Genomic DNA, 17,110 nt, shown 5'->3' on the forward strand with positions numbered 1-17,110 from the left:
CACCTTCCCTAGATAGGAAGGCTAAAACTTTACATAGGAAAAAAGGAAGCCAGCTCCTAAACAAACATCATATTGTTACATGATTCCTGTCATCTGCAATAACCAGAATAGCTGGTTGGTAGAGACAGGAGACTAGTGGTTTCCAGAATCTGGGGGATGGGAGTAAGGACTGATTGCCTAATGAATATTAGATATCATATGAGGTGATGGAAAAACCATGCAACTAGATAGTGATGAAGTTGAAAACTTCATTTAAGCCCACTGAGTCATACACTGTGAAATGATTAAAATGGTACATTTTACTCTGCTGTTTAATTTCACTAAAGGTTATTTTCCCCTCAGGTACATCACAGGTGAAGTACAGAGACATTAATGGTTAAGTCCTTTGCATAATTTGTCAATTTCAGCATAAGTTTAGCATGAAGAAAGAATTGCTGAAATCAAAGAGACCTTCATGGAGGTAGTCAGAATTTGGGGGGCTGAGTATTTGGATAGAGACAAATTAAACACACACACACACACACACACACACACACACACACACACACATTTAAACATGGGGCTGGGGAGATGGTTCAGTGGGGAGCTTTGCTGCACAAAGTGTGGGAACTAGAGTTAAATCCCATTACCTGTGTAAATGCCAGATGGGGGTGGAGACCTGCTTGTAATTACAACACTCAGAAGGAGCAGATAGGACACCCCCCCCCCACTACTCCCTCCCCATAAGCTGGTTAGCTAGACTAGTTGTGTCTGTGAATTCTGGGTTCAACTGAGAGACCCTGGCTCAGTGAATAAGGTGGAAAGCAGTGGAGGAGATTCCTGACATCAACATTGGGATACACAAACACACACACACACACACACACACACACACACACACACACTTGAATACACGTATACACATATGTATGTACAGACTCATGTAAAATACATGTTTTTATTTTTAATTGACCTGTAATAATTGTATGCACTATGGAAACAGTATGGCATTTGGATACTCTATGTGTTAGATGCCAAGTGAGTAGCCAGATCAGGACATTAGCATATTTATCAGTTCCCTTATGTATTATTTCTCTGTGTTAGGAATATTCAAAATCCTCTCTACTATCTCCTTTGAAATATCAAATTAGTTGTTGCAACCATAGCTGCCCCACTATGCTCCATGCAGAAATTCCTCTTCTCCAATCACATTTCTATGCCTGTCATCCATTCAAGGCCATCATCCTTTCCCACCCTTCAGAAGGTGCAGAGACCACCACTCTACCCCCTCCCATGAAAGCAGTTTCCAGTGTTTACATAGAAATGTCTTCATCACTGTGGACATTTTCAAATTATATTACTTTTTCTGGCAGATGTCCCCAAATGCCACCTCCATTCATTATTCCTTTGAAATGACAATAGCTGAGTGTCCTGATGTGTTAGTAAAGAAGTCTTACATTGTCTCATCACAGATTCATTTTAAAAATAATTTTGGTAACTATATTTCAGTACTATTAGTGTTCATATAATTCTGTGTATTTAAAAATATATTTAAGGATATTATTCACAGGAGCTGGGTGCGGCAGCATGAAGACCTGTAATCCAAGCACTCAGCAGGCTCATGCAGGAGGATGACAAGTTTGAGACTAGTCTGGGCTACATAAAAAGTTCCAAGCCAGATTGGACAACATCGTTGGACCCTCTTTCCAAATAACAATAGCAGCAGCAGTAACAGCAACAGAATATTACTCAAAAGGCTTCCCAAAAGATCCACAGTCCCCAAAAGGTTAGAAGCCAGGGCAGTCTTCCATGAAACTTAGCACAGAGGTATGGATTCGGGCCTTTTGTGATGCTGCTCAACACTGCTGAGCAACACAGGCATCAGAAGAGTCCTTGACTTGCGTGTTGTTCTATATCAGGCTCAGTTCATTCTTAAACATGAGATGTTCTAGGTTAAATTACTAAGCTACGTTGTTAGTCAACAGACGAAAGTGCTTCCTTAGGCATCTGAATAGAAAAGCTCAACTGATCTGTTGCCTCTTAGGCCTTGGTGTGCTGATAAGCTAACCCCTCGAATGCTCATCAGATGGTTCAGCATCTCTCTCTCCTTTAAAAAAACATGCCAGATGCATTATGGGGTGAGTGAATTCTTTCCTTAAATTTCACTTAATTAATTTATTTCTTTTTGGACAGTTCAAAACATACGTTATTATTGATGTATTTATACTGCATGCTCTCATTTGGCCCTGTGTATATGTTAAGTGTTCACAGAAGGTATCAGATTAATGAGTCTGGAGACTGAAATCTTCTGTTTATCTAATTATTTGGGAAACGAGATTCTTGAATCACTCTGTGTACACTTGCCTTCTCCATTTATGCAGCTGCCTCAAACATGACCTAGTGAACTCCAGAGAGCTTCAACAGGGCACAACACTAGCTACTGATCTACTTTCTTGAATAAGTGGATCTTCTCTTTCCTTTTTAAAAAACACTTTATTTTGTGTACGTGTCCATGTGTTAGTGTGTGGGTGCACACAGTCATGGCATGCATGTGGAGATCAGAGGACACTTGTAGGAATCAGCCCTCTCTAACATGTGGGTTCAGGGTATCAAACTCATGGGGAGGTAGGTCTTCAGGCTTGAGGAGTGCATTCATTCACCTGCTTAGCCACTCAGTGCTCCCCACCCCCATTCTTGCTTCTCCCCTGGAAGCAACAGCAGCTCACTGACTGACATTCTGAGAATTTCCCCCTCTTCTCCTCACCTGAGTACTTGAAGTGATAACTGTTTGCTTTCCAGTCTTTCCTACATTCACTTTGCTGTTTTCTACCTCTTACTCCTGTGCATGTTTTGCCCTGTGTTAGCTGTGTTTAGCCATTGTTCCCTGAACTGACCAGAACACTGGCTGCAGCTGTTTGCAGTGATAGTCTGACATAGTCTGAAATAGGAGGAGGCTCTGTCCTGTCAGAGCTGTCTCTACCAGAGCAACTTTTAAGCATTATGTTTGTCTGAATACTGTAGCAAAATTTCATTTCAGCAAAGCATGCCTTGGATAAAGATTTGGAAGCTGCTGAACTTGACATTGCTCTTGGCATGTGCTATCACTGCACTTTGGTCTTGCATATGTTGGGAAGACTTTGTAAACCATGATGAATATGTGGTAATAACTACCCTGTTGACCCCTGAAGCCACATATGTAAATGGCCTAAAGCACAGAACTGTGGGGTTAGTAACATGCCTTCCGAGCCTGTAGCTGGGATGATTGGAGTCCCTTCTCCAGCCCTGTATTTGTCAGGAAGTTTAGAATGTGACCTCAAGTGGAAATAAGGTATTTCCAGATGAATTTGAGTGGTCCATAATCTGAAAATCTGTGTCTTCATAAGAACATGGAGAATTAGAGTCAGAGGTGGAAATGAGGGATCACCGATCAACAGTGATCATGAAGGATTCCCTGGGAACAGGAGAGTCTGGAAGGGTTTGAGTTGGTTTAGCCTCTGTACCTGCTTCTAGTATCTAAGTAAATCCTTGTAGCTTTAAGTCATCTAGTTTGAGGTCATTTGTTATAGCAGCCTGAGAAACGAACACAAGTCTTTAACAGTTCCTTCCTGGTCCTTGGTCCTCTCTTTCCGTGAACCTGTGCTCTATCAGAATCCTGTTCTAGTGGTGCAAGCCTTTGGGCTGGCTATTGGCTTTGTTTGCAAAGACTCTTGAATGTGAAGTCTCATTTGCATTCAGTCAAAGTAATGTCCAATGTCCAAGGCTGAGGGAGCAGTCTGTTGCTGAGTGGGGAGCTCTTTCTGAAGCTGCATGCTAGGTCCGAACACTTTAGTCTGCCTGTTGAGGTGCTGGGTTTGCTGGTGAAGAATCAAATAAAATGAGGATTGAGTTTATCATAGATTGTTAGACATTTCTTAGTGGGAAACTTGCATGTATTTGATGTGTGTGTGTATGAATGTGTAAGGTAAGTATGAATGTGGACACAGTGGGCACAGGGAGTACTTGCCTGTGCCAGGTCTCACCCTCCACTAAGCGCATCCTGAGAACCCAGCTCAACACTCTTCGCGTTAAGCACATTTACCTTTTGAACTTTCTTGCCTATGCCAGAGAACAGTTATTTTATTACTATTGTTAATTTTAAAATGCACTTATTTCTTCATTGATGTATTCTGTGTGTGCACGTGGAGACTAGAAGGCAGTTTTGAGGGGTTGGTTTTATCCTTCTACATTTCTGTGCAGCCCAGGACTTAACTTCAGGTTGTCAGGTGGCAAATGCCTTTACCCCCGGCCATCTTCTTAGCTCCTAAGGAGTTATTTTTTGAATCAACTTATATAAGAAATTGTGTGATTTTTGAGGTTTATGAGCTTTTCTATTGTTTTAGAATTTCATACATGCTTGTAATGCATTTTGACCCAGTCTACCTCCTTTCCCTTCCTCCCAGTTTCCCCCTTTCCCCTGCACCACTCTTCCTTCTCAACTTCATGCTCTCCTTTTAAAAGCCCAGTGAACCCACGTAGGGTGCAGGACAAGATGCCAGAGCACAGGTAGCTTATGAAGGCTACTGGTTAAGTTTCTTTGTGTCTCAGCAGCCGCTTCCAAATTATTAAGACTGAGACTTAATATTAATTATAAATGATGGCCCATAGCTGAAGCTTGTTTTTAACTAGCTCTTATAACTTAAATTAACCCATTTCTATTTATCTATGTGCTGCCCTGAGGCTTGTTTACCTCATGTGCATACTTTCTACCCTGCTCACTCTGTGTCTCATGTCTCCTTTGACTCCACCCTTCTTCTCCCCAGCATTCTCTCTGCCCTGAAAGTCCTGAATAGCCATTGGCCAATCAGCTTATTAACAGTGAGAGCAACAGGTCTTCACAGTGTGTAGAAGGGTTATTCCACAGCAGAAGGCTGTATCCCGGAAGGACTGACAGCTCAGGTGTGATGTCATGAGCATCTCCCCCATGCATGCTGGCTTTTGGGTTGCCTTGGCCTTGTGTAGGTCTATGCATTCAGTCACAGCTGCCGTGAGCCCATGTGTGCGATGGCCCTGTTATGGTCAGCAAACATTGTTTCACTACAGATGTTCACTACCTCTAGTTCTTGCAATGGTTCTGTCCCTCTCCTGGGATGATCATTAAGTTCCGGGGAGGGAGTAGTTATTCCATTTAGAGCCAAGAACTTGATTGTCTCTTCTCTGCATGTTGACCATTGTGGGTCAGTATTATGTGACTGTTTTAATAGGAAGTGCACAAGTACTTCACCAGTTTTAGTGCCCCTAAACATGGGCTTCAACTGTTACTGTTAACACCAGCAAATCATAGCAGAGTGGTTAGTTTTTCAATGTTAGTGCTTGTATATCTGCATTGACTGATTACTTAAGCATTTGTCATAAAAAAACAAAATCAAAACCCCAAAACCTTCCACTAGACTAGAAGGCACAGAGAATTCCTGAATGAAATAAAGGAAGCAGAAGGTGTGGCCAGGTATAGTAGCACATGCCTGCAATTCTGGCATTCCAGAGGTTCAGGGGTTGGAGGCTGGGCTGGGCTACCTTGCCCTAAGCCAGCCCAGGCTACAGAAGGAGACTCTGTCTGAAAAATGCAAACCCATTCTAGGTATGGGTATCTCTCCTTGAACTGTTCATCAGCAGTGTCCTCGAGATCCCCAGCACACTATGGTTATTGCCATTGCTTTTGGTTGTCTGCTAGAACTTGAACCTGTTGTTGAGGACAGCATACACTTTAGTCACAGATCATGTACTAACCAGGAGGTTCTTCTTTGCTCGACAGCTTTTATAGAAAGGCGTTATGTAGGCTCCTGGGGGAAATAAGACTTCAACAGTATTTCTTGAGATCCCATGAGCTACAGTAATAATCAGAGTGGCAAAATGTGCCTATGTGTGCAATAGTAGCATGAATATCATGGGTAATCAACTAATTTCTGATTGGACTTAAGGCATGCTCCATAGGAGGAAGCACATGCCACATAGTGTAAACTCCAGAACCCACGGCCAAGGGGCTCATGGGCCCAAGGGGTGAGCCTACTGCTATTATTTTGCTAAATGGATGTATCAAACTACTTTTTAATTTATATCTCTCTATCCAAAGATTAGTGAAGCTAGCAGAGAAGCTTCTTTGTGCAGTGGACTGGTGATTAGTGCAGAAACCCACAACAGTTAACAGTGAAGTGAATACATCACTGTGCTCAGCCATCATGGGACATCTATATCATTTCCCCCTCCCCCAGGCTCAAAGATTGTTGTGGACAATGGTTTTTAAGAGCCAGAGGCTGGGGAGGACTGAGGAAAAACTGTCTTCTGGACAGGAGAAGACCACTATACTCATGGAATCTCAGCTGTGGTTGCCTGCATAAGACCTGCACAGGGGCAAACTCATCAACAGTCCAGCATGAAGCTCCTCCTCAATGAGGAGCTATTGATAGTTGATGACTTCTTGGGTAGGAAGACTCAGTTTTCTTTAAGGGTGTGGCTCCTCATAGGTCCTTCACACTACAGTGGATGGCCCCACACCTGTGAGTATATGGTCAGCACAGATTGGACTGGATGGGTTATGGGGAAAACTAAGAGGACATGAAATTGGGAGAGGGGATGGGGGTTGAAAATGATCAAGATACATTGTATGCGATTAAGAAATTATCAAAAAATTAATAGCAATATTATATTTTTAAAGACCAAACCCCCAAACAAAAACAAACAAAAATCAAAAACAAAACATGAAAAGAAAAAAAAAGAAGGAAAGGAAAAAGACAGAATGCTAACAGTGTTTTATTCAGAAGAAAAGGCAGAACAGCAAAAGAGCAGAAGGAGAGAGTGAGCTGTCACGGGACTTAAGAGCATTTGCTGTCAGGACAGTGTGGAGTGGGTCACAAAGTCAGCAGAGGGAAGGGACAGTGTGGCGTGTGAGGAAGTATTTGTGAGCAGGCTGTTTATGGAGACCCAAAGAGCACAATAGCAAAATAAGTCCCAATCAGAAAGTGGCAGGGCATACACATAAATAACAGCAAAAGGCAGAAAGGGACTAAGCATTTAGCTTTTACACCAGTGCCTGCAAACTATACCCCTGGTCTAATGGGACACTACCAGGCCCTGATAGGGGTGCTGTAGTTAGAGTTTTCCTGCCTGGCCATAGTCAGGACAAATCCCTCTTACCCATCAGGCCCATAGATGCTCAGACCCAACCAAGTAAACATACAGAAATTTATATTGTTTAAACTGCTTGGCCATTAGCTCAGGCCTACCATTGTCTAGCTCTTAGTCTTATATTTAGCCCATTTTTATTAGTCTATAAGTTGCCATGTGGCGCATGGCTTACCAGTACCTTACATCTTTCTTGTCATGGCTGTAGCTGGCAGCATCTCTCTACCCAGCCTTCCACTTCCCATAATTTTCCTCCTCCTTGTTCTGCCTACCCTATCCTCCCTATCTGGCTACTGGCCAATTAGCACTTTATTTATTTTAACCAATCAGAGAAACATATTTGACGTACAGAACATCCCACAGCAAGGTGCCGCTAGAGCTGACTGTCCACAGGCTTCAGTTATAACAGCTGGTTTGCACGGGGCCCCTAGAGATTACTCATGCCTGAGAAGAAAACAGTCCAAAGTTTATGAAGACTCCAGGCTTCTCAGATACCACACAAAACACAGAAGAAAAAACAGCCCCAAGAGAAGGAGGTGTTCGGGCAAAAAGACACAAAAATGCATCCCATAATTTGACATTTGGAAGGGACCTTGGCTCCTCACTCACACTGGCTACCAACAAACACAACTTTGCACACTTACCTACGGTCAGCTACATGGGAAACAGACCTTCACAACTAGAGAGAAGTGTCTCAATTTGCTGTGCTAAATAACCTCTCCCAGCACTGAGAAATGTGACCAGAGAGGGGACTGTTAGCCAGGGGAGGAAAACAAACAGCATGCATGGAAGAGCAAAGGTGAACAGTGGTGGGTTCTGGACGAGACAGTTTTCAGGAAAGCTGTAGATAAATTGTAAATACGATCCCTAGAGGATTTAAGGGAAACTTGCATCTACCAAACAAAACTGTAGGAAAGGAGGAGGAGAGTCTGAAAAGGCATATTCAGACATTTAAAAAAGGCAAAATAAAAAATATGCATTTGGTGAAAGAATTAAAAGCTGATGGGAAAGAAGTTCAAAGGGACAACTCCAAAACTTAGATCATCCTTCCGAATTTAGAGTTGAATAAAACACGTTGGAAGATTTGAGAGACCTTTATCACTAACTTTTATACCTTATTGTCTTCAGTAAAGTGAAAATAGTAGCTAATACATTTTTTTTCTGAATTAAAAATAATTGAGTTTTCAGACAGAAAGAGATGATAGAGGTCCAATCATGTAAAATAATAAGACAAAACCCAAATGGGTCAGGGCATTTCGGCTGTTTATTCACAGCCTATCATTCTCACTTCTGTGTAGCTTGACATTTGTTGAGTGAATGAGTGAATGAGCTGAGGAAAATAGAAAGCTTTAAAGTTCCAAGGTCAAAGAGCAAAGCAAAAATGTGTACACAGAGGGCGAAATAATAGATTATCTCAGTCAGTAAGAATTTTATAATTAGTAGATGTTTCCTACAACCACAGCTCCTCTATTCCCTCTCTCTCTGTCTCTGTCTCTTTCTTTCTCTCTCTCTGGATGTTTGTGTGCATTGTGTGGGTGGGTGCTTGCATTTTTGTGAAGGTCAATGGTCAATGTCAGCCATTTTCCTCCATTGCTCTCCACCTTCAGGTAGACGAGCCATTCAGGGAGCTACAGGGATCCTCTGCCAAGGACCTTGGGCATTCTAGACAAGCGCTCTATCACTAAGCTGCACCATGGCCTGAGGAAAGATGATTTTCTCCCTAGAATTCATTACCTAGGCAAAAGGTCAATCTTGTGTGGGTATCTGGAGAGGGTAAGAATAAAGACTTTTTACACTACTTTTAGAATAAAGGAATAAAGTAATTTATATTCATCTGAAATTTTTTTTGACCTATCCAAGGTCAAGCACCAATGAATAAATAAATAAACTTAAGGGAACATGCAGAATCCAGAAGTAGTAAAAGCCAGAAGTTGCACAAAAGGAATCAGAGGGCTGGGAATTGAACTCAGAGCCTTACCACATGCTAGGCAAGCTCTCCAGCACTGAGTCCCACTTCTAGCCTCACTACTTCTTTTAAACCCATACTGTAGATCCCTATAGTTGTAACTAGGTACTTGCTCTGTTGAAATTTGGGGTCAAACTCACAGGTTTCCTGGCCACTCTCCAAGGACTAGCAAGTCTCTGCTGGGTTTCAATGCATCTCAGTTGGTGGAATGCTTGCTTTGTGAGCTTGAAGGTTGGATTCCTGTCCTCAGCTGGAAGTGGTGGTATTTGCCAGTCATCCCAGCATTTGAGAGATGGAGGCAGAAGGATCAGGAACCCAGGGTTATCCTTGGCTTCTTACTGAATTTAAGGCCAGCCTGTGCTATGTGAAACCTTATCTCGAACAAACAAACAAACAAACAAACAAACAAACACTCCAAACCAAACCAAAACAACAATAACTTAGTAGGAAAAAAGTCTCCATTCATAAGAACAGTATCACATCAACAAGGAAGGCCTTCAGGCCAGTGTAATAGTCAAAACCTCTTTGCTGTCTAGTTCCTGATGACATTGCTTCTCCAGAATTGCTTCCCCAGACACATTTAGAAAGTTTGAAAACCAAAATCTTACAGCTGCAAGATGTTCAAATGTCTTGGATTTGAAGCATTGGAAGTTTCAGAGATTTGGATTAGGAAAGCTCAGCTAAGTTGCGTGCAGATGAGCCCAGCCACCCAGACTCCAATATGTGACTTGCTTCTGGCTGTGAGCATTTCAGACAGGGAAGGTCTAACCTGGGTTAAAGATAGCCTCCTGCTCATTTTCTATTGTGTCCCCTTGATTTAAGTTCATTAATGTCTATGCAGTGAGGGCTCACTGTGTGCCATCCAGAATTACATTAGGCAGTGGCAATGGTATAAGCTGTCTCCAACTATAAACCATAAAAGCATATCAGGTCTTTTATATAGGGAGGGGAGATAAAGGATATGTACCTATTGCTTGGGTTCTAATGGCTCCCTTGGGAGAGGGGGTGAGAAGGCATGATGTCAACAACACAGACACTGGGAGTCCATTGAAAGCAAATAACAAACTCATTTATTCAACAACAGGGAAGGCCTTATGTACCCTCCTCCCACTGCCCAGTCTGTGTGGTTATCCCTCATTGGCTGGGCATGATCAGGAACTGTGACATTGACTGTTTCTATGTCCTCAGGCAGACTTGGCATGATCAAGAACTCTGATGGTGACCAGGAACTCTGAGAGCTCCTGTTGCTAGGCCCTCAGGCAGACTCCAGGTTGGCTCTTAAGGAGTATGTTATGTGCATGCCTTGGCAACTTGTCTGAGCCAATTTCCTCAACCCTATGGGCCTGTCCTACTACACAGACCCACTCTTAGGTGAACCAAAAAAAAAAAAAAAAAAAAAAAAACAACCCAAGTAGTATGTGCTATGCAGAGAATTAAAGTAGAGTGATATAATGATGTAACAGAGTGACTGGATTATGTGGTCAGATAAGGCTCCTCTGAGGAGGTAACATTTAAGCTGACTACCTTTTTCTTGTTGTGTCCTGTATAATTAACAGAGGAAAGAGCTTGCAAAATTGTATGTCACATATCATATTTCCTGGTTGAGATTATATAAGTGTAACCACAAAACACTCCCTGGAGTACTGAGCTAGTCTGGTGGGATAATGAGTGATGGTCAGAACTTACACCATCATTTTGCCTTGACTGGTTCATCGTCCAGTAGATGAAGCTCCTTTGACCCCTCTGGGGATTGGTTGAAAATATCTCTTGGATATCAGGCAGACTAGACATGTGTGACTGTGCTACCTAGCTAGGTCCAAGGAACTTTGCAATGTATAACAGATTTATTGGATATCTACAAGTGTCATGGAATCAGGGAAACAGAGACTGTGTAGAGAAATCCAGGGTCCCTTCCTAATGAATACCAGGCTCACACATACTGGGGAATGTGCTGTCTAGGGAGAGAGGATGGTAGTTAGAAAACAGTCCACCCCTTGACAGACTCTCTAGTGCAGATAAAGGAAGCCAGACTGTTTCAGGGCTTCATCTCTCCCAGCACCATCACTGATGTGCTTGGGATCCTGAGGAAGAGCCCCAGTGTGGACTGCTGTGGGGTGTTAGGGCATCATTGTGCAGACACATCTTCAGCAAACTGGAAGTTTATCACTCCTCTCAGGCCTGTAAAAAACATACATGTGTAATCAAATGCTCTTACTTTTTCTGTGAGCAACTGTTGAGAACATTTTAATTGTGGTTGTAGCTCAGTGGTCAAATGCTTGCCTGCTATGTGTGAGGTTTGGGGCCTCAACTCAAGCACTGAAACTCAGATTGAGTGACATAGAAACTCCTTCTCATATAAAATTATGTAGACATGCTTGTACAGGTAGGCACACACATTTTCTGGTCACCATATAGAGAATAGACCAGGGCATCTGGTTGTTTCCTGAGGTGTCCATGGACAGCAGTGACAGTCTCTAAGATCCTTTTTGATCCCAGCTGTAGATTAGTTCTTACCATCCCCACCCCAAGCCAGGGGTTGGTTCAGGCAAAGTAAGTGTTCATGCAGGTGACTTGGCTGGTTATCTTTCCAATGTACTAGTAATATTTTATCGTAAAAACGATCATTATTGCTGTTGTTGTATGGGGTGGTGATGCACATGTATGGGTGTGTGGAGATCAGAGAACAACTCTGAGGAGTTGGCCCTCTCTATGTCCACAGGGATTCCTGAGACTAAACTTGAGTCATCAGGCTTGTGTGGCAGGTGCTTTACCTTCTGAGCCATCTCACTGGCCTGTGTTCTTAAACTGCAGATAAGTTCTCTTCTTGTCTTGGACTGAAATAGAGTCAGAGGACAGGGACTCCTAGGGAAACATGGCCGAAGGAGCAGGCTCTGCTGGCTGTGGGCAGAGAAGACTCAGCCTTCTGCACTGTGCCTGCTGTGTCCTCCTCTCCTCAGAGACCTGGATCCCTCAGTGGTCTAGTTCTGTCTCTACCCCAATCTCAGTTCTCCTGTCTCAGGAATGCAGAGGATGTTTTCCCCCTAACTGTCTTTCTGGGATCATCTGGTGGCCCATGCTGCCTCCACTTCCTCTCCCATAACTGCTAACAAGCATGGTTCTCCTCTTGTTGATTTACAGCCTATTAAATGCTCCAAGCACACACACACACACACACACACACACACACACACACACACACGTTGGTAGATTTTCCATCTTAGGACTTACTAGTTAAGTTTGAAGACAGCATAGAGCTACAGTTGATCGAGAAATGGCTGTATTCTGGAAAAAAAATGTGTAAATGGAGTTAGTCAGAGTTAGTCAGGGCTGTGCCTTAGAGGGGCCTAGGCCAGTGACTTGGCTGACAGTGGGATAGTGCATGAACTGGGCAAGGTCATGACTCCCATCTGGGACAAATCTATCACACAACACCAAACACATAATTATATCTACCGTCACAGAATCACATTGAAATAAGCATTGATCACTGACCAGATAAGAGGACGGTAGTTTAGAACTAAAAGGGAAAAATCTTTGGAATTCTCTCTATCGCTCTAGGGAGGTTCCATGACTCTTCTGATTCTATTTAGAGTTGGCATTGCTGCTCCTAGTTTAATTCCTCCCAGGAACAAACATGTTTGATAGATTCTATTTTTTTTGTTATTTATTATATTTGTGTTTTAATTTTACACATCAGCCATGGGTTCCCCTGTCCTCCCCCCTCCTGCCCCAGCCCCCACCTTTTCCCCCTCCCCTTCCCTCCATTCCCATCTCCTCCAGGGCCAAGACTCCCCTGGGGATTCATTTAAACCTGGTAGATTCAGTACAGGCAGGTCCAGTCCCCTCCTTCCAGGCTGAGCAAAGTGTCCCTGTGTAAGCCCCAGGTTCCAAACAGCCAGCTCATGCACTAAGGACCCAATGCCAAAGCTCGGGAATGTTCTAGTCTGCTTCCTTATGGCAGACCAACCTTGCAAAGGCAAGCATTTTCAGTCCTTTATTATTTTCTGATTCTCGGAGTTGGGATTTTTCTCAGTTTTATTATAGAAATAAAGAGCCACAGAGCACAGTGCTGACCAAATATAGACACCAGGTCATCTTTGTTACTACTCAGAGAAAAAGTATGACAGAAACACTAGCAAAGGCAGGATTAATTAAAAACCACTGGGAGTACTAAAATAGGAAGACCTCACTAACATTTCAGAACCAGTCAGTGCACGTGCAGTGGGTGGATGTGTTCTGATCTAACTCTGCCTGTTTCACGGGTCTGGTAGAAATGGAGATGGCACAGTCCTGGTTATCACCAGCACAGGAACTCAGAATCACTAGCCTGGAAGTACCAGGAGCCTCGTAGAACATTGCCTCCACTCCAGGCCCAGGTCACCCTCTGAGTACGGGGGCTAGCAGCACTGGAAAGGAGAGTACAGGCAGCAGGTTTGTCTAGATGCAGCTTAGCTTGGCTATTTAGATCCAGGTCCACTTCATTCATTATGTTAGTACTTTAAGATTTGTTTGTTTGTTGTTTATATTTGCAGTGCTGGGTATGGACACTTAGTCCTCTCACATGGTAGGTAAGTACACTACCCCTGAACAAGACCTCCAGTCCCTGGGTACATTGACTTTTTTGAATGTGAAGTAGTATTTACTGATTTAAAACAATACAATGTAGAGGTAACACTGTTGTTTCTTTTCTTTTTTCTTTTTCTTTTTCTTTTTTTTTTTTGGTTTTTCGAGACAGGGTTTCTCTGTGTAGCTTTGTGCCTTTTCCTGGAACTCACTTGGTAGCCCAGGCTGGCCTCAAACTCTCAGAGATCCACCTGGCTGCCTCCCGAGTGCTGGGATTAAAGGTGTGTGCCACCACTGCCCTGCTCTGTTGTTTCTTATTATGAAACTGACTTCTATGTTATTTCCACAGACTTGAGCAGGGCCTCATAACGTCGTCAACCAGTCAACCATGTCAACAACCTGACACCAAGAGAATTCTGACTCCTTAGCCTTTAGCTCCATTGTCTGCTGGGTCACCAATAGACATTCCACTGCATTTATTTATTTATCCATCTCATGGCATGTTTCTGGCAGTTAATATGTAATACGGTGGGTGTTCACTGTCTTAGAGTTATTCCTGCTGTGATGAAACACCATGATCAAAAGCAACTTGGGGAGGAGAGGGTTTATTTGGCTTACACTCCACATCACAATCAATCCATCATTGAAGGCAGTCAGGACAGGAACTCAATCAGGGCAGGAACCTGGAGGAGGAGCTGATGTAGAGGCCATGGAGGGGTGCTGCGTACTGGTTATGTACTTGGATCATTCATCCTGCTTTCTTATAGAACCCAGGACCACCAGCCCAGGGTGGCCCCACCCACAGTGGTTTGGCCCCTCCCTATCTATGACTGTTTTGTTGCCTGATCTTATGGAAACATTTTCTCAATTCTAGTTCCCTCCTCTTAAAGGACTCTAGCTTGTGGAAGTTGACATAATACCGGCCAGCACATCTGTATGGAGTGAAAAGATAAGCCAGGGGTCTGAGGGACAGAGATAGGGTGGAAGAGAGGGAGGAAGAGAAGTGTGGTGTGATGGAGGAGCTTCATGTGGCACCTCTGCTAGATGACTGCATTGGAGGATATGTGGCATTATACACCTGCTAAAACCCATAAGATGTAGTGCTCTGGGTGTGAGCCCCAGTATAAACTATATACTTGAGTAGTACAGCTGCATCAGCATTGGTCATTCCCTGCACCAAGCATGCTGCACTCATGCCAAAGTGTAAATAAAGGGAGAAACTGTGAGTGGAGAGGGAAGAGGGCATGTAGAGACAATACAGTTTTGGTTTACTTTTCTTGTACACGTTAAACTGCTCCAAAACAAACAAATCAACCCAAAATTCAAAAAGACAAATCAAGATAATTTAGGCAAGCTAGTCTTATAATGTGTTCTAAGCAATGGAAAACCAACTCTAACCAGAACAGGTCAAAAGGTAAATACTGCAGGATGTCTTTCTGTATGCTGTGAATATATGTGGCTCCCATTGGATAGTAAATAAAACTGTTTTGGCCTATGGCAAGAAAGCTTACAGCCAGGTGGGAAAACCAGAGACACATAGAGAAGAAGGATGGAGTTGGGAGAGACACCAGCTGCCACCCAAGGAGCAATAAGATGTCAGCAGACTGGTAACATCACAGCCATGTGGCAACATAATAGATGAATAGGAATGGGTTAATTTAAGATGAAACAGCTAGCTAGCAAGAAGCTGAAGCCATAGGCCACACAGTTTGTAATTAACATAAGCCTCTGAGTGATTATTTTATAGGCATCTGCAGGACTATGGGTGGGAGAGTTTCGAGGGACTGTGGGGCTAGGCTAAACCAAGAAACTGCCCCCTACAGGTAAATGAGCTGATGTGTTTCTACAAGCCATGGAAGCATTAAGAAACCCTAGAACTGGTGACTAACACTCTTTCCTGTCTTTGTGACATGGATAGGTTGATTTTCTTCCTCATGCCCAAACCATGGGTGCCAGCTCCAGCTCACAAGCTTTCAGTCTCAGCACAGTGGGACAGACCTCTTTCTCACCCAGTGCTTTCTTAGGCCCCATCCCCCTGACCCAGACGCGGGCTAGCCTGGCTTTACTCAGTCATGGTGTGATGGAGTACAGTCTCCTTGAGCACATACAAGGCAGGAAACAAAGACAGGATGGGACCCTGCTCCAGTTACATTGACCACAGATGACAGTGTCATGGATGACATAGACGGCACAGGCAGGAAGGAGAGGTGGGTGTGATCTACCGAGGGGGCTCCTTGAACTATTGAGACGTGGTATAAAGTGTAAGAGAAAAGAATAAAGTGACTTTGAATGTCTGTCTTAACTAGGCCAAAGGTGGAGCTGTATCTAACTGAACAGAAGAATATTGTGGTAGCATAGGCCAGGAGACATCTGGTTCATTCTGTATATATTATGGTCTATTAGCCATCTAATTGGAGATGTCAACAGACAGTGGCTATGGATGTGTGTCTTCCTCTGGGAAGTCACATAGCATATTGTTTACTGGCTCTTAATTCCTCTGGATTGCAAGCTCAATTGGATCTGGGACTTTGCCTGTTTCGTTCACTGCCATATATCCAATACCTAGCAGAAATTTTACTAGAAAGGTAAAGGAGGGCTGAGAGAGTTAACTGTTCAGTAGAACAAAGGAGGGTGATGGGGACTGGACTCTAGGACAAGTAGCTGTTTGGAAGTAAAGTTGCTTGACTGGCAGTTACTAATGTGAAAAACATTATATAACAGACACTCCCTAGGAAGATCTACTTAAAATAAAGAGACATATTGACACCGGTGGTCGTTCTCTGAGTTCAAGGCTAGCTTGGTCTAAGAATGAGTTCTAACATAGTCAGGGTTGCACAGAGAAATCTTGTCTCTGGAGGAAAAAGATAAAAAGAGAGAGACAGATACTTGCAATGTTTCTGTAAACCTTTATTTTCTGTTTATTGGGCTACTACCAATGCAGGCCCTTAACCTCTGGCTCATTTCTACAAAGTTATTTGTTGGAAATATGGTAAAGGTAGAAATTAGAACTGTCTGTATGAGTGAACCATCATTACCAGTCCATAAACAAAATGCACACCAAAGCCTGTGAATTCAGATCTATGATGTTCTGAATTTAAAAAATACATCCTATCTGTAAAAAAGCATCTTTAAAAAGACAATGGTCTAATAAACAAAACTGTGTGCATCTATGTCTAATTAGAGGCATGTGGAGGTGTGTGACTCTCCTGTGGTGTAATGGGACTTGGCTACTAACACATGGAGGGCAGCATGTCTCAGCCCTGAAATTCAACCATAACCCAATATATTAACTGTAATAAAATATGACACAAAAGTTAACATAGCTAGTTTTTCACCAATAATCTGTCTGATGGCATATGGCAGAAACTCCAGGCAACTTGTCAGTTGCAACACAGTGGAGGATTAGAACAAAGTAATACTTGGCTGGGGATGTAGCTCAGTGGTAGA

At 43.1% G+C, this 17,110-nt stretch overlaps 1 protein-coding gene across 3 annotated transcripts in view; it reads right to left on the reverse strand.

Moving 5' to 3' along the window:
* The window catches only part of Ednra (endothelin receptor type A), a 98,586-nt gene that overhangs the window by 16,814 nt on the left and 64,662 nt on the right, over positions 1-17,110 (reverse strand). Inside the window, exons 8-9 of one of the 3 annotated variants that reach the window (XM_036188071.1) lie at positions 12,329-12,382; positions 10,515-11,278 (exon numbers count right to left, since the gene is read on the reverse strand). In XM_036188071.1, the coding sequence (XP_036043964.1) occupies positions 12,332-12,382 (51 nt within the window). In that variant the 3' untranslated portion in view covers positions 10,515-11,278; positions 12,329-12,331. Of the gene's footprint in view, positions 1-10,514; positions 12,383-17,110 lie in introns of those variants that run through there. The other 2 variants (XM_036188072.1, XM_036188070.1) reach the window with 2 other exon arrangements.

Source organism: Onychomys torridus, chromosome 5 (genome assembly GCF_903995425.1).
Source record: "Onychomys torridus chromosome 5, mOncTor1.1, whole genome shotgun sequence".
Taxonomy (NCBI): Eukaryota; Metazoa; Chordata; class Mammalia; order Rodentia; family Cricetidae; genus Onychomys; species Onychomys torridus.